This window comes from Cornus florida, unplaced genomic scaffold, assembly GCF_030987335.1.
Source record: "Cornus florida cultivar Cherokee Brave unplaced genomic scaffold, ASM3098733v1 CherokeeBrave_3.0.0_Hap2_Chr09, whole genome shotgun sequence".
Classification (NCBI taxonomy): domain Eukaryota; kingdom Viridiplantae; phylum Streptophyta; class Magnoliopsida; order Cornales; family Cornaceae; genus Cornus; species Cornus florida.
In genome coordinates, this window is record NW_026775579.1 from 55,263,370 (window position 1) to 55,288,460 (window position 25,091).

The window sequence follows — 25,091 nt, forward strand, 5'->3', positions numbered from 1 at the left end:
TGATGACAAAGAAATTGACACAAAACTCCATTGATCAGTACACTGAATGATCTCTTGCGCATCGGTGAGCAAGATAATTTATTCATACTTCAAATTAGGGCTGCAACTCGGGCGGCTTGCACGGGTTTGAGATATAACTTGAGCCCAATCCATCATATGAAATGCTAAACTCATGCCCATCCTAACATTATCTTCAACCTTAACTACTCAACCTGAGTTCATCCCATCCTTCTACTTTTAAATTCGGGCTTAGATTCCGAGTTAAAATTTCGGGTTAATTCGGGTTACTCATATGACTAATTTTTATACCGAAAATTTAAGAAGAGCGATATTTTATGGGCTCTACTAACATTATTTTTTAGACAAAAATACCCTTTTAAATTATCTAATCTTTCTTCTTTTCTTCTTCTCTCATCTTTTAATCAAGGATGTGTTGTTAGTTATGTGAATGTATTCTGAAAAAGGAAAAAAATATAAATAGGATAATTCATTCACAAGAGATGGATGGATTCAGAAAAAAATAAAAGGAAGAAGAAAAAAAAAAAAAAAAAAAAAGAGCCAGAAAAAAATCCAAAAAAAATAAAAGAAAGGTAAAAAAAAAAATCAATTATAAATTTCTTCCTTTTTTGTTTTTTCATATATATATATATATTTCTTTTTGTTTTTATTTTTTATTTTTACAACTATCCTTCTATAAATGGATTTTAAGAAAAGAAAATGAAATAAAAGAAAAATAAATAATTCATTCACCAAAAAAGAAATATATACGTATATAAAACTAATTTTGTATATATCTTTTTTAAATCTCAGAATCTATCTTGTTCTTTTTTCTTCCTTTTTTTTCGAATTTTTTTCTATCTTTTTTTTTTCAACATCCATTCACATCACATTAGTTATTATTATTATTATTATTATTATTATTATTATATATATATACACATACATACATATATACGCACACATCTCCATATGAATCGATTAAAAGATGAGATAAGAAGAAAGGAATAATTTAAAAGGGTATTTTTGTCTAAAAAGTAATGTTAGTAGAGTCCCATAAAAATAGAAAGTCAAAGTAATTAATACATTTAAAATTAACCAATCCTAACTGTGACTCTGAATGAACATGCAATTAGCACTCCTCAAAATTTAATATGATCTTGAATTAGTTTTATATTAAATTACTCTTAAACAATAAGAAGTTTAAAGATTTTTTGTAAATTTTTAATAAATTACAAACAATTTTTTAGAAAATTAATTCTTCTAAATATTAACATACAAGAAGTTAAGATTTAACAACAAAAAAAAAGTAGAAAAGAAAAAAAAAATCATGGTTTAAATATTATATATAATGTATTTATAAGTAAAAATATATATAAAAATAATATTATAATTCGGATTTGGGTTGACTCAAGTTGCCAGCACTTCAACCCAAGTCCAACCCCAATTAAATTCGGGTTGGGATTTTTCAACACAAGCCCAATCCTAATTGTAAAAATAATTGTCCAAGCCCATAAAAAATCGGGCTGGACTCAGGTCATTTGGATTACCCAACCCAAGTTGTACCTTTACTTTTTATAGTGGCGGTTAGATTAGATCCAATTATCACTTTTCAAACCCACTTGTCTTCTTTCCAATTACTACAAAACCACACTCCCTTTTTTTTTCCCAAAATTAATATTATCAATACCACTCATTATAAAAATAAAAGGAAATATAATTAATTACCAAAAAAGAAAAATTTATCAAAGTACGTAGTATATTAAACCTTTCATCCCTAAGCAGTAGGGGTGGCAATTCGTATTCGTGAGTCGTGTTTGTGTCGTGTCAATGTAAGAATATTATACTAAATAGGTAAACCCAAACCTAACCCATTTAATAATCGTATAAAAAAATTTCAATACTAACCCAACCCGTTTATTAAACAGGTAAATGTATTAACCTGTTTCATGACATGTTTTATCAAAATGAGACATTTAATATTTAATCAAATACTAAATAATAGAAAGAAAAAAAATTGTCATAATTAAACAAAATATTCAAAATAAAAAGAAAAATCATAAGGCATGGACAAGGTTTATGTTGAAATGACTTAACTATCCATAGTAATTAGATTTAAACAGGTAACATATTACATAGGTCATATTTACGTTTATAACATGTTGCCTTAAATGGATTATAAACGGGTTACACGGGTTGAACCCCTCAACTCTAACCTGACACGATTAAGTAAACGGGTTAATCGTGTCGACCCTTTTATGGCCCAAACCTATTTATGCCAAATTCAAACCCTTTTAACTCGTGTTGTGTCGTAATTTGTCACCCCTACTAAGCAGCCTCAAATTAATTCATCCATTGAATCAATATAGATAGTTTGAATGAATAAAACATGGAGGAAAAAAAAAACAGAGAGCAAAAGAACAAAAAACACCCCCCTAAACTATACAATTGTTGCATAATGTCTCCCTGAACTATTTTTGGGAGCAAGTTGCCCCCCTCAACTATTAAAAATAAGCAAAATGCCCCCTTTAAGGTCATCGGAGACAATTTTCTGACTGGCAAAGTGATATAATTACTAATTTACCCTTAGTTATTAATTTATTATAAAAATGTATAATTCATGAATGTGAAATACCAATAATGTCCTCATATTTTTATTTTATTTTTTTCTTCTTCAGTCTTCCTTCACCCTCTTCAGTCTCTCTTTACCTCTTCTCCTTCACCCACGTCTCACCACCATCACCACCACCACCTCACCATAGCCTGGCAACACCAATTATTGCACCGTTGTGAAATCATGTCTTGAATCAAGTCATTGGGTGTGAGGATAGTATTCAGAAGGTCTTTTTGGTTTTGAGGACATGTTAGCTTCCTCTTTGTGGCAAACCTTTCTTCAATGGATTTTTTATCATAAGTCTGCACAACCAAAACAAAGAGTTGACAAAAACAGAATAATCATAAAAACAACAAAGGTATTAAACAACCATCAACAACAAGCATGGCCAATAGTTGAACCAAAAACTCAAGTGCATTAACTCATTAAGATTCTCCTGCTCCTGCTCCTGCTCCTTTCTCACATTTTTGTTTGTCAGTGTTGTAGGATGATAAAGGCCAAAATAATTGAGTCTAAGTGCTTATAATCTAATAAAATCCATGTGATTGAGGTCTGATGACTAACTTAATTAACCATTTTTGGATCATTCAAAATAATGAGGGAACAAAAACAGAACAATCATAAAAACAATAAAGAATTGGGTTATGCCAAACATATAAAATATTGTTTATGTTTATATGGTGTAGTGGTGTTGCTGGCGGTTATGGTGAGGTGGTGGTGGTGAGACGTGGGTAAAAGAGAAGAGGTAGAGAGAGAATGAAGAGGGTGAAGGAAGACTAAAGAAGAAAAAAGTAAAATAAAAATATGAGAGCATTATTGATATTTCACATTCATGAATTTTATATATTTTTATAATAAATTAATAACTAAGGGTAAATTAGTAATTGTATCACTTTGCCGGTCAGAAAGTTGTCTCCGATAGCCTTAAAGGGGGCATTTTGCTTACTTTTAATAGTTAAGGGGGGCAACTTGCTCCCAAAAATAGTTCAGGAGGCATTATGCAACAATTGTATAGTTTAGAAGTTTTTTTTGTTCTTTTTGCCAAAAAAACGAAAGATTGAATGTTCCTCACCAACAAGACAATTACTCCATGACAGAAAAATGAAATTTTTTTTTTAATTTTTTATCCTAGTAATAAGAAAAACAGTCATACGACATCTACAAAGAGTACTATAGCCGTACAAAGACAAACAAATCATGAAGCAATAGAAGAAAAATTGAAGAACGGGCTCCAGATTTGCTGAGAAACAACGCAACAGCGGAAATCACCAAGGGAGGAAAGCAGCAACGGGAGTGACACACAGGTCAGGCCATCATCAAGGCAACTGTTGTCCAATCACAAATGCACATATCATCTGTTATTTCAAATCAGAAAATTAATAAATAAGAAAAATATTTTTTTAAGGAATAAATTCAATCACTCTATGTGTTTTTCTTATTTATTAATTTTTGGATTTTGTAATTATAGGCAGTGTGCATTTGTGATTGGATCACCGGTGAGTAGAGATCATATACTTATTGGTGAGTAGGCAAAAATATTAATAAAAGATTTAAGAAGTTATTTGGGTTAAATCCAATAGGATTCAAATCAAACTCTTATCTAATTATCTCTTTCCCATGCTACTCTATTGCCCTAATCCCTAAGTCTTAAGGAATCATAACTACAAGTATCTTGCTCAAATCAAATCCATGAAAGGAATTGGATTAGGATTTTTGATTGTGGGTGATAACATTTCATATATGAACTAATATTGATTTTGTTCTTTCGAAGCGTGGCTTGGGTTGTTTAGCCCTTCGTTGCCTTCTTCTTGGAAAAAATAAAAATAAAAAAACCAAATTATTTGTGTAAAGGTAGATGCTTACACTTATTAACGGTGTCTTGTCCCACATGTGAAAATAAATATGAATTTATGATTTTCTTATAATTAATCAATCAAAAATAATTCTTAAGAAAACATATTTTATTTTTCTACCAAATCATGACTAAATATTCTATTTATTTATTTGAATAATGTTAATAAGCCTATTTTAACGCAAATATTCTACAGGGAGTGGCTAGGTTTATAGTTAACTTTTAAGTCTCACCATCATCAAAATGCTTAATCCAATTACTTCTACATAATTTTTTTGAGTTTGATTCGGATTTTATCATAAAGAGAAATAATCAAATTAGGATTTGATTCAGATTTTATTGGGTTTAACCCAAATAATTTTTCAAATCTTTTATTTTTTATTTTATATTTTATTGTCGTGCCACACGGGTGGTAAGTATGAAGTTTCTACTCATCGGTGAGTAGGTAAGTATTGTTCTATTTTTTTTTTTACATTACAGGACACTTGTTGTTGCGCTACATCGATGGTAAATATAATTTTTCCACTCACTGGTGAGTAGGTAAGTATTGTCCAAAATTTTTCACTATTGCCCCCGACTCAATGGTTTGATTTTTTATTTTTTATTTATCTTAATGTTGTTAAAGGTCACCCCCTCTCACATAATTTTTTGGGTTCGTCCCTGTACTGGGTGAGCAAAATATCAAAACACTCTCTCTATATATGTACATGTAGCATATTATAATTTAAATTAATATATAATTTTAATCAAACTCGATCACTGTCGATTTGGACCTTTAATCCATATCTAATTTGTTAAAGTGATATATTATCAAGGAAAATGATATTATTGATTACTTTAATATCCCGACTTAAAATCGACATACATAAAAATATGATGTGGTTATTCAAAATTTCAACTTAAATAAGTATCATTACGATTTTTGCTTGTTTCCATAAAATACTCCCTTTTCCTTTCCTAATCTTTTCAATTTTCTATAGTCCATTTTTTTTATCTTTTTAATTTTCCATAGCCATATCATCATCATCTTCTTATTCTTCTACTTTTTTTTTTTTCTCTCTCTCCTCACAGTAAGGTTCATAGTACTCAAATATAATAATTTGATTGGTACAAAATTTAGTGCAAAAACTGTAATGTTTTATAATTTTTCCGTACTCTTGCAAAAAAAAAAAAAAAAAAAAAAAATTATCTTCTTGTCTTTATTTTTAAGGATTAGATAAATCATTACCTTTTTATCATTATAACAATTAACAAATGCCTATCAAAATAATATATGTATATTAATAATAAAAAACATAATCTATTTAGGAAAAAAAAAAAAAAAAAACCAAATACAATCTGAAGTATATAAAACAAATATACAGAATTACATATACATGGTGGTTGAAACTTTAATAGCCAACAAAAATACTAGATTAAAATAAACTTAAAAAATAGATTACAACTTTTAAAATAATCAATTGCCAACAAAAATACTAGATTAAAATAAACTTAAAAAATAGATTACCACTTTTAAAATAATCAATTACTTTATATTTTTAAATGAAACTTATTATATTTGACTCAAATAAACTCAATAAAGTAATAAATTTTTATTTATCAGGTCAAATAATAAGACTGTATTATCAAATTAGATTCGTTATTAAATTTTTTATTCTATTCATATTCGGGTAATCTAATCGAATTTGTATTGACCGCGATTTCCATAGTTACGATAAGAGATTAATATGGTCATTTTCGTTCTTTTTCTTTATTTTAATTCACAATTAATGTTATAATTTTTTCTCTTTCTTTTTTCTCTTGTTCTTTGATCCCATCCTATCAGTCATTTTTTTCATCCAATTAGCATGTAATAGGACCATCCCATCCGTATAATTATGATCTAGTACAATCACGTGCCACTTATTCAAGCAATCAATAATAGCAAATACCTGCACTCTAAGGGCATTTCAGTAAATATCATTGGCATCCCCTCAATCTAAAACCTCATGTCCGAACCGAAGTTCTTTTTGTACCAAACACTACACGGTAAACACCATCTCTCTCCCCCCTTTCTCTCTCTCTATATATGCACAGATATTTCAGCAGTAATTTACAGAGATGGTATCCATTACGTCCACGGAGTTGAATTACCTAGTCTTCCGCTATCTTCATGAATCAGGTCTGTTATTTATTTCATTTTTGGTCTTAATTTTTCTTGACATTAATTACAAAATGAGTACTTGCGTTTCGTTCTCTCTGTAATGTTCTTGAGTTCACAGTCCTTGAAAATGGATCGAGTTAGGGTTTTTTTTAGGTTAGGGTTTTTGGGAAGACCTACTTGTTACTGCCATGACCAAACCCAATGGGCTAAGCTAACTGTTGTGTTTGGCTAACTGGCCGATGCTTGATGCTACATTACAGGACTATAGGTGGATAGTGAATCAATTGGTCTCATTCATGAGTGGGATATGCAAATATTTCCTTGTTTGTTTTGTTTATTCTTGTAGTAATTTATGTTTTCCGATTTTTGTTTGTCATTACTTGATGTGGCGATACTTAGGAGAAATTTATTAGCAAATTTGCAGTGATTATTGCTCAAAGAACCGTGAATTGATAATTTACACACATCAAACAATGTGAATTGACTTATGTAAAAAAAGAAAGAAAAGGGAAATGAAAATTTAAGTAACCTAGTATGACACAATTTGTTGAAAAAACTGATCTTTAAACCACTCATATACTGAATTAAGGGTTTTAATTTCCTATACAATATATATAAGGCGAGTGACAAAACCTTTCCTTTAAAACATTTTCAAATCGCTACTGAGCAGATTTTCTTTCTAAACTTAATACTTATCTACCCAAATGATATGAAAAAAAAAAAAAAAAAAAAAAAAAAAAAAAAAAATTGGAAGAGTAAAGACCTAGTTGGGGGTTTGAATTGCCTAATTTATAAGCCATTACAAGCTCAAATAAAGAAAATAAAAATTGAACTGCTTGCCTTTTTGAGGAAAGCCGCAGGATTTTATCCGACTTAAAAGATTTTTAGTAGACAGTATTTATACTTGCAGTGTAAGTTCACATTACCTTATGGAGAAGATGAAGATATCAACCTCAAAGCTTGAGTATCAACATGGAGTTGTAGGCTTATACCATAATTGTCCCAAGCTTATGCCCGTTTTTTATGTTAGACTAATCTGCACACAAACATATGAACGGGGAACGAAGGTTGACACAAAGTGCAAACCCAAGACGGACCATGGCAGCCCAAAAGTTAAACTTTGTACGGAATGGGAGCAAAAATGTATGTCAATCTCTCACATCTAAGGCTTGAAAATTAATGTGTGTTGAGTTTAATACACATCTAATCATATCCCATCTAAACATAACAGTACTTTGAGGAAGATTAACCTCTAAACATATCTCATCTTATAAATTTTCACAATGCACAATGTCCATTATTACCCAAAATATCAAATAGTCAGTCTTCAATTCACTAAATTTAGGAAGCACTGCTCCTGAACGGTTCAAGTAGTACCATTAAGATAATTTAATGACAACTAAAAAAAAAAAATGCTATTGCTTTTAAATTCAACTATAAAATTTATATAATAAACCATAAAAGTAGCCATCCCATAAATAACCACAACTATTCTCTCAATACAAAAGACACGTAGCGGCAAGAAAGACAGGGAGACAAGAGTTGCTGCCTTGAGAAAATAAGAAAGAGATGGCAAGTGTGAGAAAGAGAGGGTAAATGATTGACAATGACGACTTCTTGTATAGGTTCTGCTGTTTGGGGAAATGGCTTTCTCCATTTAAAAAGTAGAATTTATCCTTGTGTTCATGCTGGTACTTCTAACTACTTCAACTAGGTTCGTTATCAATCTATTTCTGCTGCTGTTACTCAAAGAAGTTTGAGGTGCCAGAGTGAATCCAAACCTAATAGAACAAATCCATGAGTGTCCCTACCTTCATTTTTGACAAAAGCCCACCTTCATTTAGCACGAGATTACATAGCAAAATGGTTGTGATAGAACATTGCCAAGATTAAGAGCTATGTTTTTATTGAAAACCCACATTGAATTAATTAATTAATTTATTTTTAATAGTATTCATCGAAGAGTCTCCAAACGGGAGACACAACCCACCTTTATATATATATATTTGATAAGTAAACCCATATTAAATATGGATCTTTTTGGAACTCTTTATGTAAATACTACAGTTAGCTCTGGGTTCACTAAAATCCCTAACAAAACCGACCAAACCTCCGTATTAGCATCAATCCACTTCTGTTGAATCTGAATTATATTTACATTTATATGTATGTAAAAAAGATAGGAAGTGCTGATGCGTATCAATAGTTAATCAATTGCACTAGTTTTCTATGCCAATTCCAGGAAAAAACTTTTCTCATGCACATGATATGAAAAAATCTGATCTTAAATACTCAAGGACGGAGGACATTAGAAAGCATGCCGAACCATTGAGTGATATATTGGATTTCTTTATATAAATATAGGGCAGCTAAGCCTTTCCATATTCTTGGATGTTAATAGATTTTCAGAAACTAAAACAAATAAAACTCACAGTCTCAACAACTCTCATAATCCCTTTAGATTTTAGGATAGTGTCCATTTTGCTACTATTGGGTCTTATACTGGGTTCCATTTGTAAAAGAAAAATGGACACTATGTTAAAATCTAAAGGGATTTGTAAAGCATCAGATTATGAGAGTTGCTTTTTTTTTTTTGAAAAAACTGATCTTTAACCACTGAGATACTGATTTAAGGGTTTTAGTTCCATATACAAAGGATATAAGATGAGTGTAAAAACATTTCCTTTAAACTTTTCCAATCCACGACAGTGCAGATTTTCTTTCTAAACTAAATACCTAACTTCCCAAATATGAAAAAAAGAAAAACTGGAAGAGGTAAAACCGAGTTGGGGGTTCACATTGACTAGTTTATAAGCCATTACAAGCTCAAATAAAGAAAATAAAAATCGAACTGCTTGCCTTTCTGAGGAAGGCTTCAGGATTTTATTTGATTAAAAAAGATTTTTAGTAGACAGTATTTATACTTACAGTATAAGTTCACGTAGCCTTATGGAGAAGATGAAGATATCAACCTCATGGCCTGAGTATCAACATGGGGTTGTAGGCTTATAGCATAATTGTCCAAAGCTTATGCCCGTTTCTGATGTTAGACTAATCTGCGCACAAACATATGAATGGGGAACAGAGGTTAACACAAAGTGCAAACCCAAGACAGACCATGGATGCCCAAAAGTTAAAATTTGTAAGGAATGGGACCAAAAATGTATATCAATTTCTAACATCTTAGGCTTGAAATAAATGTGTATTAAGCTTAATACGCATCTAAACATATCCCATCTAAGCATAACATTACTTTGAGGAATGATTAACCTCTAAACATAGCTCATCTTATAAATTTTCACAATATGTTTTAGAGGTTGATCATTCGTCAATGTAATTTACATAAAGAGTTCCAAAAAGATCCATATTTAATATGGGTTCCAATTTGCCGCATCTACTACCATGATGTTCCCAATCTTACCCGGGCTTGCATCTTCCTGCTTTTCTCCCTGCGGTCCATATTGCCATAGTGTTTCATCATCCAATGGCTTTTTGGATCCATATTTAATATAGGTTTACTTATCAATATATATATATATATATATATATATATATATAAGGGTATTGGAACTCTTCTGTCCCAAGACAACAAGTGGGGGCCGCATCTACTGTTTGGGCACTCTTCAGTGAACACTGATAAAAAAAATTCGATATGGGTTTACTATAAAAACATAGCTCTTGGGCAATGTTCTATCACAACCATTTTGCCACGTCATCTCCAACTAAATGAAGGTGGGCTTTTGTCAAAAATGAAGGTAGTGATGCTCATGGATTTGTTCTATCGGGTTTGGATTCACTTTGGCACCTCAAATTTCTTTGAGTAATAGCGGCAGTAATAGATTAATAACAGCTAATTGAAGCAATTGGAAGTCTGAGCATGAACACAAGGATAAATTGTACCCTTTTAGTGGAAGTCGTCATCGTCAATCATTTACCCTCCCTTTCTCAACACTTGCTATCTCTCTCTCTTTTTTATTTTCTCAAGGCATCAACTCTTGTCTCCCTATCTTTCTTGCTGCTCTTCGTGTCTTTTGTATTAAGAGAATAGTTGTGGCCATTTATGGAATGGCTGCTTTTATGGGTTATTATTTAATTTTTTTAGTTGAATTTAAAAGAAATTGCATATTTTTGAGTTGTCATTTAATTATCTTGGTGTTACTACTTGAACCGTTCAGGGCACTATTTTTGAGTGTCATGCTTTCTTTTTCTGTCTGTCCCAAAATAATTGTCCACTTTCATTTTTCAAACAATATATTTCACATCTTTCTATATATGTCCTTGGAGTTTAAAATTTCAAACTTGAATATTCAAAATTTAAAGGGCAAATTAGTAACTTTTCAGTGAGACAATGCATGTTCCATATGTTCCCTTAAAAATTACTACTCCCCAAAAGCGACACTTAAATTGGAACGGAGGGGGTACTTAATTCCAGCACAAATAATTGTGTTTAACCCAAATAAATTATAGGCCAAAAATTTATGGAATTTATAATATATTATAATTAATTTAAAATCTTAATAAAATTTGTAGGGGTGTTACTCAGTGATGGAAGAGTACATCTTAAGCACACTCTTCATATGTGGTGCCTACTGGTGCTGTTACTTGTAATTTATGGCTGAAAGGAAGGTAATAAATTACTCTCTCAGTTTTTCTTTCCTATCTTATGAGCAATAAGTTTAAGTTGTGCACTTGGGTTTATGCATTCTTGTAATATCACGGTTTATTGATACAAGAGAGGGAGATACTGTTATCTATTTACCTTGTTGTCTTTTTTGGTGTAATTGAAAATAACCTTTAAATTCCTTTATTACCAAATGTTATTGTTATCATTTTTGTCAATTTAATTTATCAATTGATTTTATATATGGGACTACATTATTTTATTTACTTTGGTTAAGTCCTTGATTACACTGTCATCTTCTTTGATATGTAATGGATATATTCTTTATTTTGAGATCTCTTGTGATAGATACGATAACTTGAGAAGAAAAATACTAAACCGTGTCACCATATCTAATATGGGAAACAAATCCCTCATCGTTTGTGGAATCATTTTGTCCAACTTCCAATATTCATTAGCAATCTTCTTTCTTTTAATTATGTATTATGCATCGTTTTGCCTCATTGTCTATCTCCAGATACCGAAAAATATAATTTCTTTCAGGGTTTGTTTATTTAACTTTTGCTTAGGATTCGAGGCAGGGATTATGACTTTTAATGGCACATTTCTTTTTATGTTGTATGATTTACTATACATTGTTTTGATCTTATTGCTATTTGCTATGTAGTTAATTCAAGGGTTTCCATACTCAGCTTTTTCTTTACAAGACAGATCAATTATTTTCTCTTGCTAATATAAAATTTTAAAGCTTTGCACTCTGCTATTTTTTTAAAGTAGAGATGGATCAATAAATTTCCAAGCAATCCTCTTACCGTGACACTCTGTGCATTTTAATATAATTGTTTCAGGGTTTACACATTCAGCTTTTACTTTAGGATACGAGGCAGGGATAAGTGAAAGCACAATTGATGGAAATTTAGTTCCTCCTAGTGCTCTTGTTACATTCGTGCAAAAAGGAATTCAGTATCTCGAGCTAGAAGCAAACTCGAGTAGTGTAAGCACATTATTTCAGTTATGCCCAATGATTCTTCTATCAAGCAAACTTGTTAACTCTTCAGCTAATTAATGTCTGTTAAGGTTTTCAGAATGATGCAGACATGGACGAAGATTTTTCCTTTCTACAACCTCTGGATCTTATAACAAAGGATGCATACGAACTTCAGAAAATCATAAAAGAGAAAAAGGAAAATCTTCAAAAGGACAAACATGCAGAAAAAGACAAAGATAATGGTGAATTTGACCAAGAACGTAATCAAGAACATGCACGAGAAAGAGAGAAGACTGAAAAGGAAAGACATCAACGGGAGAAAGATCGGCAAAGTGATAAAGAGAGAATAGAGAAGGATAAGGAGCAAGAAAAAGGTAAAGACAAGGAAAAACTACAAGTGGATCCTGTTGATTCGAAAGAAAAAGGCAAAGACAAGGAAAAACTACAAGTGGATCCTGTTGATTCGAAACAAAGGGGAGATGATATCAATCCTGTTGATTTAAAACAAAGTGGAGATGAGATCAACGCAAAACATGAAGAAAATGGAACTCTTGGAGGTAATCTTCACTACTTCTTTACATCCAAAATTTTTATTGGAAATCTGTCATTTTGCTTCATGTAGCTCTTCATTTTGAAATTGAACCACTAGTTACATGTCGGGTTCCATAGCTTGAGTTGTATCTGGGGAGGACCCTAAGTAGTTGGTTAGCAGTTCAAGCCTGTCAGATTTCTTAGAACAGTAAAGATGATTATGGCATGATGTCATCAAGAACATCACAAAGAAAAAGGAAATAAAAAAATTTACAAAGAAAAAGGAAATAAAAATTTTATTGTTAAAATTGGCGCTTTTTCTAAAATTGTTTCCTTTTCCTTTATTAATTCTTTTGTTGTGATAAAAAAGCACCCAAAGGTTATTGCTAAAAGGGAATACTGTTGGGATGATGTAAAAGGGTTGGCATATTCCGTGAGCAAAAGTCTCCTTAGGTCAGTTGTGGCTGTGTTCTCAATTGTTTCCTCGATACTGCATGAAGAATAACCTATATTCAGAGTTACAAACAGATTCAAGTCATTCCATTATGTATCTGATTGATCAAGGATATGTCTGACCAACTGAGGTATTTCCAGTATGCTCTCATTTGATTGAAGCTTTTCCCTGAACCGATTGAGAACATATCAGTTCACCAGGTTCCTATTTCGGAATGTTCTCTAAAACTTCAAAACTTGTTGTCCGTAATTGATAAAGGCATACGTGGTTGAGAGCCTTTTTATTTATCATAAAACATTAAGATTATCATTAATCATCCTTTTTTGCTTTGGTTACAAAAATCTTGGTTTGAGATGATAGATTGATCTTTAAAGAATCTTCAACCGCAACCCTAATAAAGATATATTAACAAAAGATTTGGGGTTGAGTATTGAGTGCATTAACCGACTAATGTTGTACTCGTTCTTCTCCTGATGGATTGTTGGCTCAGCGAGGTGCCGTGATTTTTTCCCATTGGTTTTTTTAGTGTAGAAAGTGTTATGTGCCTTTTTTCCTTTGTGTGATTATTAATCTGATTTAATTACATGTTTACTTGATTAACTGATTAATGTAGTTAATTACAAATTGGGCATAATCTATGAACTTGCCTTATTCATCTCCCTTGTGATGTTGTGGCCCAAAAGGAAAAATTTTGACCCGGGTTTTGCTTGCGGGTCATGGACCTTGTTTAGTACTCTCTTGTTGCCCAATATATAAGGGCGCTTAGGGTTTGGAGTCGAATTATTGAGAGACACTGAAAATCGCAAAAAATAGAGTGAGCAAGAGCTAGGGTTTGGGGGCTGAAACTTGTAATCTCCATATTTTTGCATAGTGAATTCTTTCGCCGGATCTTCACCGTGGACGTAGACTTTGCCAAACCAAGCTAAATCTTTGTGTTCTTTGTGTGTGGTATGTTTATTTTCTTTCGTGTTTCTTGGTTATTTCTTGGATTCGCTGCATTTGTTGTACATCCCTCTATGTCCTATAATCCCATTGTACCAAGGATTTTTTAGTTGGTATCATAGATTCCTTTGTTACTCTCACTCTTATAGACCAAGACATATAAGACATCTGACTGAATACATTTGCAATTTTTCTCCCTATTGTAGTGTTTGACCTAAAGCTGTAATATATGGTGCACATGGACATTTGAGCATGTTTTCATGTATGCATGCTGTTAACAACCATCTACTCCAAAAGCTTAAGATGTTAGAGAGGGTGTAACTTTAAATATATAAATCCTTCAATATGCCCCCTCACGTGTGGCCTTCTTTTGGTCCAACAAGTGTTTTTCAATTTTTAATTAGGGTGACGGTGATGTTTGAACTCGAGATCTTTGGCTCTAATACCATGTTCACAACCATCTACTCCAAAAGCTTAAGCTATTAGAGAGGATGTAACTTTAAAAATATAAATCCTTCAACACATGCATATGTGGGAAATGGCTAGATGGTCAGCTCTTACATGTGTGAATAGGCAGCCATTTTTCTAACATGCTACATCATTTAGGAACAAATGGCTTGCATTTGGGCCAAAAATTTATAAATGTGCTAGCTCTTGTTTTAGCCAGTCTACACCTAAAGTGTCAGCCCAAGGACTCATCTGGCATTGATATGTACCATTCATTTGCAGATCATTTAGGGCCAATGTATCCTGAGACTACAGGTAAGCAAAATACAATGACAGTGATCTAGAACGATGTGACTCATTTTAGCTACCATGCATGGTCTTTGTGGGCTCCTATTTGGTGTAGACAGGTCAAAGGTGGGGCCTTATATGTTGAAGAAAGTTAGGACCAAGTGCATGTCATGAGTTCACTTTACATGTGCAATTTCGCCATTTCTTCGTGCATATACTTGGCCCATTGTTTGATGTTGCATAGTTATTTCCTTATTGCTCATTGAAAACATTTATTGCTCTCTCCTCACACACAAAAAAGTTACTCACATAACACACATCATTCACTATATACTTATTTTATTCCATGCTCTAGGTGTTGTTTTTAAATTTATTACTGAAGTATTATCTTCTGTTTGATAAAACTAAAAATTATGCACTGAATATTTTAAGTGCTGAGCATGAATTGAGAATTTCTTTGATACCTCTATGAATTTATGGTTCAGTGACAAGTGAAGTCTCCCTCAATTTACCACACATCTTAAGTGGTATCCATTTTGGATTTTAGAATTATGTGCTGAATCGAGTTATCATTCATTTTGTTGTGATGAAAAACTAGGACCAGAACCAATGGAAATCTCCACAAGCTCAACATCCTTCCCTTGTGAAATTCCAAGTTGTGATGTAACAGTTCTGGAAGGCCATTCCTCTGAGGTTTGGTTGCATTTCTAGATTCTACATTTTTGTTATTAAATTTCAATCAATTATTTCACAAGGTTTGTTCACTTGGCTCCATTCCTGACAGGTTTTTGCATGTGCGTGGAGTCCAACAGGTTCAGTTCTTGCATCAGGGTGGGTATCTTTTAGAAGGGATGCCTATTACAGCAGCTATCAGATTTATGGTTTCTGAATATTTTAATTATCATTAAAAATCCTTCTCTCTCCATTCTCAAGAGATACTCCTCCAGACCATTTTAGATCATATTCAGCACACGGTTAAAATATGCTTAATTTAGTTGCTTAGATCCATTGGGAAGATTCTAGAAGAGGTACCCTTTAACCATTTATCCAGGGTAACTTCAGGTAAATTAACAGCAAACTGGATGTGCTAAAGTGAGAGTATTTCTTAACCTGAAATAATGTTATTGCTGATTGGACAAGTCTAGCTAGGTTTTTGCTATCTTCATGTACTTGTGGCCTGTAGTCTGTGGCTCAAAAAAGTTCGAGTTATTCTGCTGATGAGGTTGGTGATAAAATCAGGAAAGGCATACAAATACTTCTACTTCTACTAATAAGAAACAAAATTAATGAGAGTAAGTTGGAGTTGAAGTCTGGTAGCATACAACTTGTATGATCTGATACTAAAAAGTTTCACTGATGGAGCATGAGAATTGGAGGGTTGGTATGGCTGGAGCTTTCTTGAGAGATATATTACCAGCTGTCCAAGAGAATAAGTAGGTGGTGCCAAGTGGACTTCTTATTCAGCATAGTCAATTTTCATTGGACTCCAGGCCTAACCACACTCTCCATATTACTACTGTCATTTTCCTTTGTTATATAATTGAGTTTCCATGCCAAATTCATTAATATTGAATACTATACTGCTTAGTGAATGAATCTTACTATAAAAAGAGCTATGTTACCCACCCCAGAATTTTAATGTTGACACCACACGACACTGATGTTGGCATGGGTTATGTGTCAGACAGTAGTATCACATATTCAGACATGTGAGGATGAAAGAATAAAAAGAAGATACACTTGCTTGAACTTTACAAAATTAGGGTTTTCAATTGTCAAAGTATATTGTTCAGTTAGGGGTCAACAATCATTAAAGTCATAAATTTTTTGTAGTAATATTTGGTAGGAGCAAATTATGATTTGGTGAATCTCACACTTCAAATGTCTGGTACGCATACCTGATATAGATATTAAGTCCATATAAAATGGGAATGAGTTTTCCTGTTAAAAAGTTTGAATATATTATTTTTTGGTCCAAGAGGAATTTTGGGTCACGAAATGGGGGGAGCCCCAGCCCTACCCATAATACCTCTCCCCTCAAACCCAAATGTAGACAAGACTCTATTGTTAGGTCTCTAGTTGCCATCTAGCTTAGCTGACATCTTTCAAGTCATGACTTGATACTAATCATGTTTTAATTATATTCCAACTTATGAAAATTCCATGCTAAAACTCTCATAGCTTATATAAGAAAATGCTTCTTGACCATTGTGGTTTATTGCTCTTAAGATCGCTTTGTGAGGTTTGTTTTGGGTTCACTCACTTTTGAGCCTTCGCCATTTGGTGCAGATCTTCAAGTTAAACCTGGCACATAAAATGAATTTCTATTTATTTAGTTTCTCATCCAACATAGGGCACATAAAATGTTGGCAAACCTGGCACATAAAATGTTGGCTATGGGACCACACATGTTCCGTACATAATACCTTCTAATGAGCTGGAATTAAGATATCCCTATTTTATAAATAAAAAAGATGACATAAATTTGGAGGTCTTCGATTCTTCCAAGTCCAAATTCTCTCACTTTAACACTTGTTTGCAATTTTTTATTTCTAGGTCTGGAGATTCAACAGCTCGAATTTGGACGATTCCAGATGGACCTTGTAGCTCTAATATGCAAGATGGGCCTCTAAATGCCGTGGTCTTGAAGCATTTCAAAGGTAGAACAAATGAGAAAAGCAAGGACGTGACTACACTTGATTGGAATGTGAGTTTTTATTGAAGGATTATGGGTGATAATATCCATATTTCCCCAAAAAAAAAAAATGTAATAAAAAAAAAATGATATCATCCTTTACCTATATGTTACCATCTTATGTTGAGGTTTGTGTTTACATGCATGTTGTTGTAGTCCGGAACTATGACATAATTGACTGGCTTTCTCTTGTTATCAATGTTTTGTAGGGTGAGGGGACACTGCTTGCAACGGGTTCTTATGATGGACAAGCAAGAATATGGAACAGAGATGGTATGTTGTCTCACTAATGATTTTCGTTTATGTTTGCTGTGGATGTTTGTAACATCAAGATTAGGAACCTTTGCTGGTGATCTTTGTTAGATGGTACCATTATATTAGAGCAAAAAAAATAAAATAATAAGAAGAAGAAAAAAGAAAGTAGTAAATAAAGGAAACTTTAGCAGCAAAGGAAGTGAAGAAAGAAACTTATTGATCTCTAATTTCAAATTTTGGAAATAGTGTTAGGATTTGGTGATTCATGTTTCTTATTTCTGGTACCTGCAATTTATTACTTGAAACTGATAAATATATTAAGGTGCGGTCTTGATATCCCCAACTTGAAGTTGCAATGATTATACAAAAAATGAATTTTTTAATTTTTTTTATTATTATCCAAAAGCTTGAAGTTGCAATGAAAGGCCACCGAGCGTTCTTTTCTTTTCTTTTTATATCATTTTTCATTTGAGAGGGCCTATTTCCGTGCCAACATGGCTGCTTCCTTGGCTCACAATGTCGGAAAAATGATAATTAGGCTGTGTGAGATTTGGAAGCGACCATTCTAGCTGTGTGATCAGCAATTACCTTTTAATTACTCTAAGATATAACTTGTTTTATATGGCCAATTCCTTTAAAACTTTTGAGGAAATGCATCAAAGACTTGCTTGTATCTTGGAAAGAATGATGATTAGGAAAGCAAAATGCTTAAAAGGGCTTTCTCTCTATCGATTTTTTTTGGTTGTGTTTCCTTACCTTTATCCAAGGTCCAGATGGAACCTAAAGGGGCTTAAGTTTGGAAGTGAAAATTTATACATATTTAACTATGCTTTACAATTTTTTGTTGGTCTTAGATTTTTTTTTTTTTAATATTATTTTTTTATGGACTAGTTTATAGAGTGAACCAATCTTTTATGCAGATGGTGTAAAATCAAGACCAGATACTTATGCATTGTTGTGGCACGAGTTCTTGGATTAAGTGCTTACTGGAATGGAAGTTCTGAAAAATGTAGTTCACATGTGTAATATATACTACATAATTACTAATACAGGCACTAAATATTTATACAGAATAACTTCTTTACTTGAGATAGCTTTCCTAAGTTTCTTGACAAATTTTGTTGTCCAAGGAGTGTTTCAAGTAATAGTTTGGGATAAATATATGTATTACTGATTTTTGTTGTTGTTCTACTTTATGTTCAATTATAAATTTTGGATAGTTACACAAGGGTCTCATTCTGTACTCAAGCAAGCTTGCTTGTTCATGGTTTACTTACTAATGGACCTTCATCCAGGAGAGTTGATGAGTACTTTAAATAAGCATAAAGGGCCTATCTTCTCTTTGAAGTGGAACAAGAAGGGCGATTATCTTCTTACTGGTAGTGTGGACAAAACTGCAATTGTTTGGGACATAAAGACGGGGGAATGGAAACAACAATTTGAATTTCATTCAGGTGCTTTAGTGTCCTTACACATTAAGTTTTCTAGATGGTATATTATTCCTTATTAAGTGAGAAATTCTCTGTTTTTCTTCTTATGTTTATCCTTGTATGTTATAATCAAGTTTATATTATTTCTCAGCTCCCGCACTCGACGTTGATTGGCGAAACAATGTTTCTTTTGCAACATGCTCCACGGATAACATGATACATGTCTGTAAAGTTGGAGAGAACCGCCCAATCAAAACTTTCTCAGGACATCAGGTTTGTTCAAGCAGGTTATTGGTTGATCTTTTCTTTTCCCATGATCTGCATATTTTATCACATTACTTTTCGGAGCAAAACTCGTGATTGAATTATTTGGTCATTGTTGTTCTGTTAATTGTTGATGCTGAAGCATGTTACTTTTGGAAGTAATCGTTGAGTAATGCCCGTTGTAGTGTCTGCTTGCAAGTGACTTGTCTTAGAATTGCCTGGATAATAGTGGGATTAGAAAATCAACAAGCCAGTTTGGGTTATAGCTTCTTAGTATCAGAACTATGAATTTCATGGCTAGTTACAGTTCTGGCTCGGTATAACTAATTGCTATTGAGTAATACAAACAATTATCACCAATTAATCTAAACATGTAATGATTGATTGCCCAAAGTAACACAAACATTATATCTTGGCTACTTTCTTGGACATTTCTGAAGCTATGGAGTTTGGGGGATTTTTTCATAATTTTGTAAAGTCGTTCTAAATATCTGACACATTTCTAGTCTTTCTTTCTCTTTTTCTTTTTTCCTAATATCAGTTGCTTCCGGAAAATTTTGGTAGATTTAGAGAAACAAAATCTGCATAGAGAATTATGTGAAATCTTGTGGAGTGAAACTAATAAAGAAATTGATACTGCTGCCTGACTGTCCTCTAATCTTTTTGAAACTGTGCTACTTCAGGGTGAAGTTAACGCTATTAAGTGGGATCCTACGGGTTCACTGTTAGCTTCTTGCTCTGATGATTCCACTGCAAAGGTGATTGCCCGTCTCTTTTAACTTGTTTTCTGGTGGACAAAGTATTTTACCTACTACAGATTAGTGACTTTGTTTATAGCTTTTTTGATGTGCTGGAGGATACAAGTTATTTGGTCAATTTCCATTATTCATTTATAGCCTGGCATACTTCAAAATTATTACATGTCTTCTTAGCATAAGAAAATAATTCATATTGTGTTTTCTATGAATTAATCATATTGTCTGGAATTGGGTTGACAACTCCTATGAAATCATGATGCAGATATGGAGCATGAAACAGGAAACCTGTGTGCATGATTTGAAGGAACATGCTAGGGTACAGATTATTTTTTTCTGCCATTCCATACTTTTGTATATTTAACCACTGGTTTTTGTTAGTAAAATAGCTATATCATCCTGCAGGAGATATACACCATCAGATGGAGTCCTACGGGGCCGGGTACCAACAACCCTAATCAGAGATTAGTGCTGGCAAGGTAAATATGCTGCTCCTCTAAAAATTACCCCCCCGCTGCCCCCCCGGGGGGGGGGGGGGGGGGGGGGGGGGGGGGTGGTGGGGTGCACGGGGGGTTTCAGGCTTGTTTGATCTCACAGGGTGGGTTGATAATCATCCTTAGAAATTGGCACATCCTGCTCTACTGGATTATGGACATTTGCAATTCAATATGATTGAAGAATGTTGTTAGTCACAGGAGTTCATAAATAACTATATCTACTAAGAAGGATGTCAATTAGTTTACATTGCATTAATCATACAAAAAGAGTTACCAAAGTTAGGCCCTTCCATGCCTAGGCCTGCCATGATCCATCATTATAGGGGTAATTATAAAAAAGAACTCTAGTCAGATTGTCCTAAAATAACCATGTCCAAACTCAATCCACTTCCTTTGCATTTCTGCTGACACTAGATATGTATACCGATTGATAATTTAATGATCTTTGTAATAGTTGTTCGAGAAAAAATTATTAATTCTCAAACTCAGATGAGGTCAAAGAAATCATTATACTCTTGTTTCAATTCCAAAACCTTTTTAAGTCTATTAAAAGGCCGCTAGCCAATTCTAGTCCTTCCTATGGTGGTATAATTGCTCTGACTTGAACCCCCATTCTCAAGCTTATCAATCTGAGCTTTTTATTATTAAGACAAGCATGGCCTCCCTATTAGTATTTAGCCTAATTAAAACTAGATGGGTAATGAGCTATCTAGTGCCAAAGGCATGGTCTGTATCCAATCCACCCCTCCCAGTTAGTGATCTATCTCAAATTTTTATATCAAGTATCCAGTGCATGCCTCTGAAACAAAGCTTGTCAGAATTGGTTTTCTACTTATAGTGGTAGCGAGACTTCAGATCCAACTATCATTGCCAAATTGAAAACTATAATTTTCTGTGAAATGGAACTTCGGATATCATGATTGTATATTTAATCAATCATGAAAATCATTTATGTATATAACCAATCTTTTAGATGTAACAGAGAACAATACTTTGGATAGAGGTCCATGGTGATAATGGACCCATTTAGGCAACCCAGGTAGTTAAGATTCAAGATTTCTTCAATTAAGTTGTATATAAAGCAATTTGGGAAGGAAATGTCTATTAAAAAATAAGCAATAGGAAAGGAAATAAGAGCCTGTGCTTGCAAAGGTCCTTTAAATCCTACAAACAATTACATAAACCATACAAATAGGTGAATTGCTAAAACAAACGATTCCATGATCCACCTTGAATAAACAAGCATCATACTCAAGAGTCATATGTGCATTATACGGATATTAAGAATTTTTTAGGGATAAAATAATAAAATAAAAGTAAATGTTTTATATAAATATTTGTCAAAACTCAAATGGAATATGTGATATGTGTGTGAGAGAGAGTTTACTGGTCAAAATTTCTATAACAATAGATGTACTTGATGTCACTTGATAGCAAGTAGACACTGCAAAGAAGGAATAAACACAGCGAAAAAGAAATGAGAGACTAGTGGCATGAAAAAATATTCATTGGGAGGTCTTACAGCTAAGGCAGCTCTTCTGCTTCTGTGCTCAGACGAGAGAACCTTAACTCTGTTTGATCTAACATATCTCACTAATACTACGCCAATTCTTAAACAATTATGTGCCCCTGAAATTTATTTGGGATTGATAGGCTCAAGGATTAATAATCCAGTGATCCAAAGGTGTCAACTCATGATCCGCTTGATGCCACTCATTTTACAGAAATTCTCAAAAAGTGTGCGTCCCTGCAATTTCAGTTCATTCTGTCTACAGGATCTAGCATTGGACAATCCTGCAATCCAAATTGTCATTTTAGCAACCTTGCTGATATATTGTACTTGTGATGTGAAGGGAGGTCACTATGAGGAAAATTTTAATCAGAGAACCAGAAATCCATTCTAATCAGGCCATCGCATGGCTATTTTATTCGCACTTTGGTAGTTCACTTCAGTCTTATTTTATGTTCTTACCTTCAAGTAAATGTTTGGCCATTCTATTAAAGGTTACCCTTTTAGAGTATTGGCCAAAGTTTGTTTCTGGGGTAAAACTGTTTAAACAGTGTCCATACTACTTGTCCATCCCTAAACCACGGACATGGTTGATGTATTGATTTATGGTAACGCCGAACACGGTTCTTGTTGATTTTGTTCCAAATAAATCACAAGTCCAGAATCTGAGCATTCAAAGTCAAAAGTATGAGATTGACAGTTACACAGAAGCAAATACAATAAAACTTACTCAGAAATCCACTTTTTCATTAATCTAGGCATCTTCATTACAGAAGAAAAAATACATGCCTACGCTGTGTTATTGCAAAACAAAAAGAAAGGCAATATTTAATTCCATACTTTCTCTGCTGCATTATTCATATATTGTTGTTGTTTTGAGCAGTGCCTCCTTTGACTCAACAATAAAGCTATGGGATGCGGAATCAGGGAGCCTTCTGAGTAGCTTGATTGGCCACAGGTACCATCACAGTCCTTGAAATAAAACTGTTTGGGAGCTCTGTGAATGCCCCTGTTATAATGTTCCAAGATTTAAACTACAACAGAGCTCGTAGTTTCTACAACACTGTTTTTGTTAAGAGTGTAATGCATTGAGTGCCTACAACCATCAAATGCTTGATGAAGGATTTGTGCCTTGAACCTTGACATGTTCACATGCATCGGGAATCCTGTTTTATGTTTTAAATTGTTGGTTAACGCATGCCATATGCTTTGCTGATCATCTGAGTGGTGTAAACTTAGAGATCTTCCTAGGGGTCTTCCCAAGCATTGCTTATAGATGTCATTCTTATGAATGTTGCAACAGTAAGAGTTTATGGTACTTGTGAGTATCTAATGGATTTTCCTCTATTGCATTGTCAGGGAACCTGTATATTCTGTCTCATTTAGCCCAAACAGCGAGTATTTGGCCAGTGGATCATTGGATAAAAGCATTCACATATGGTCTGTGAAGGAAGGCAAGATTGTGAAAACATATACAGGGAAAGGCGGCATCTTTGAAGTTTGTTGGAACAAGGAAGGTGATAAGATTGCTGCTTGTTTCTCGGACAATGTAGTTTGTGTCTTGGATTTCCGGATGTAGAACTTGAAGCCTTACTTTGAAGTATCTTTGACAATAATGAATGGGCTCTTTTTTGTACTGTTTTGCTATCAAATGATGCTCATCTATGTCGATGGAGAAGATTGGCTCGAACCACCAAGTTTAAGGATTTTTAATTGTACTAATACAACAGTCAGGTTGCCTGTGATGGTAGCAATGCTCCTGTTCAGAATTTCTTTTACTTCTTTCCTTTGTAGTTAATACAACACTTGGGGCTAGTCCTTGGATCATGTGTATCCTAAGGTGAGAGTGCCAAAGAAATTATTAGATGGTCTGGGATTTACATGGTCGGGGACTTGCAAGACCCCGAGCCATATAATAATTTTTCAGATCCCGCATGATCCAATCATGATGGAACGGTTGTAAGTCACCAGCAGCCCTTTTATACAGATCCATTTGTAATTAGTTTTCTGTTTAGTGTTCTAGCCATTCAATGGATGCAAGTGTATGATGAAATTTTGAATATAATGAATAAATCATATACTCTAAAGTCTGGCTAAACAGGAGTTAGGTTACCAAATTTGTGTCCAATGGATAAAGAGTTGGTAAGTATCGTCCATTTTCTTATTTCAATGCTTATTAGTGTCAAGTTATTTTGTATAGATTTTTTATTTTTTTATTTTTTTATATTTTATTATTATTATTATTTTGTGAGAAGACCCGAATTTGAACACACCCACTTTGAGACTTTGAGAATTGAACGATGTAGTAATTAAGAGATTATTTTGAGTTTCAGACTATTATCTCTCGAAATCACATGTACTGTTGGCCAAGTCCAATCTTGTTTCTAATAATTGTCACAAAACAAACAAGTCCACTTTCTATGTATAAACTTGTCTCCATGCAATTTGAATAAGCCTGACACCATTACCGAATTGACTTTTAGTTCTCGAATTATAAATTCTAAAGCATGAGATATACGTAGTTTGATACAGTCCAAAAGTGTGAGGCCTCGTGATAATAAATTGACTAATAATGCTAAGTTTTATGTTAAATTATATTTTTCACACTTTTAAGTTCTGTTTGATTGGATGTAAAATATATATATTTTTATTTTTAGTGTTTGGATATTTACATAGAAAAATAATACAAAAATCTTAAAAGAAATAATTTACTCATGAATTTTCAAATGGTTCTTTTACACGCATTACTGGATGAATTCAACCTCGACCTCGATATATGCTAAAAACCGAATATATATATATATATTA

The 25,091-nt window shown here is 33.2% G+C and overlaps 1 protein-coding gene across 3 annotated transcripts; it reads left to right on the forward strand.

Moving 5' to 3' along the window:
• The first annotated feature begins 6,460 nt into the window (after nt 1–6,460).
• On the forward strand, nt 6,461–24,447 carry LOC132273983 (WD40 repeat-containing protein HOS15-like). 3 transcript variants are annotated; one of them, XM_059775112.1, is made up of 15 exons: nt 6,500–6,624; nt 11,137–11,232; nt 12,076–12,221; nt 12,313–12,772; nt 15,476–15,570; nt 15,662–15,708; nt 17,434–17,584; nt 17,782–17,845; nt 19,123–19,281; nt 19,409–19,530; nt 20,205–20,279; nt 20,542–20,595; nt 20,682–20,755; nt 23,167–23,241; nt 23,643–24,447. In XM_059775112.1, exons 4-15 carry the CDS (start codon nt 12,325–12,327, stop codon nt 23,860–23,862), a joined length of 1,584 nt encoding a protein of 527 aa, XP_059631095.1. In that variant the 5' UTR covers nt 6,500–6,624; nt 11,137–11,232; nt 12,076–12,221; nt 12,313–12,324; the 3' UTR covers nt 23,863–24,447. The 3 variants fall into 3 exon arrangements, with proteins under 3 accessions (XP_059631092.1, XP_059631093.1, XP_059631095.1); XM_059775109.1 differs by lacking the exon at nt 11,137–11,232 and having other exon boundaries at nt 6,461–6,624; XM_059775110.1 differs by lacking the exon at nt 11,137–11,232 and having other exon boundaries at nt 6,461–6,624; nt 15,482–15,570.
• The last annotated feature ends 644 nt before the right edge of the window (nt 24,448–25,091 follow it).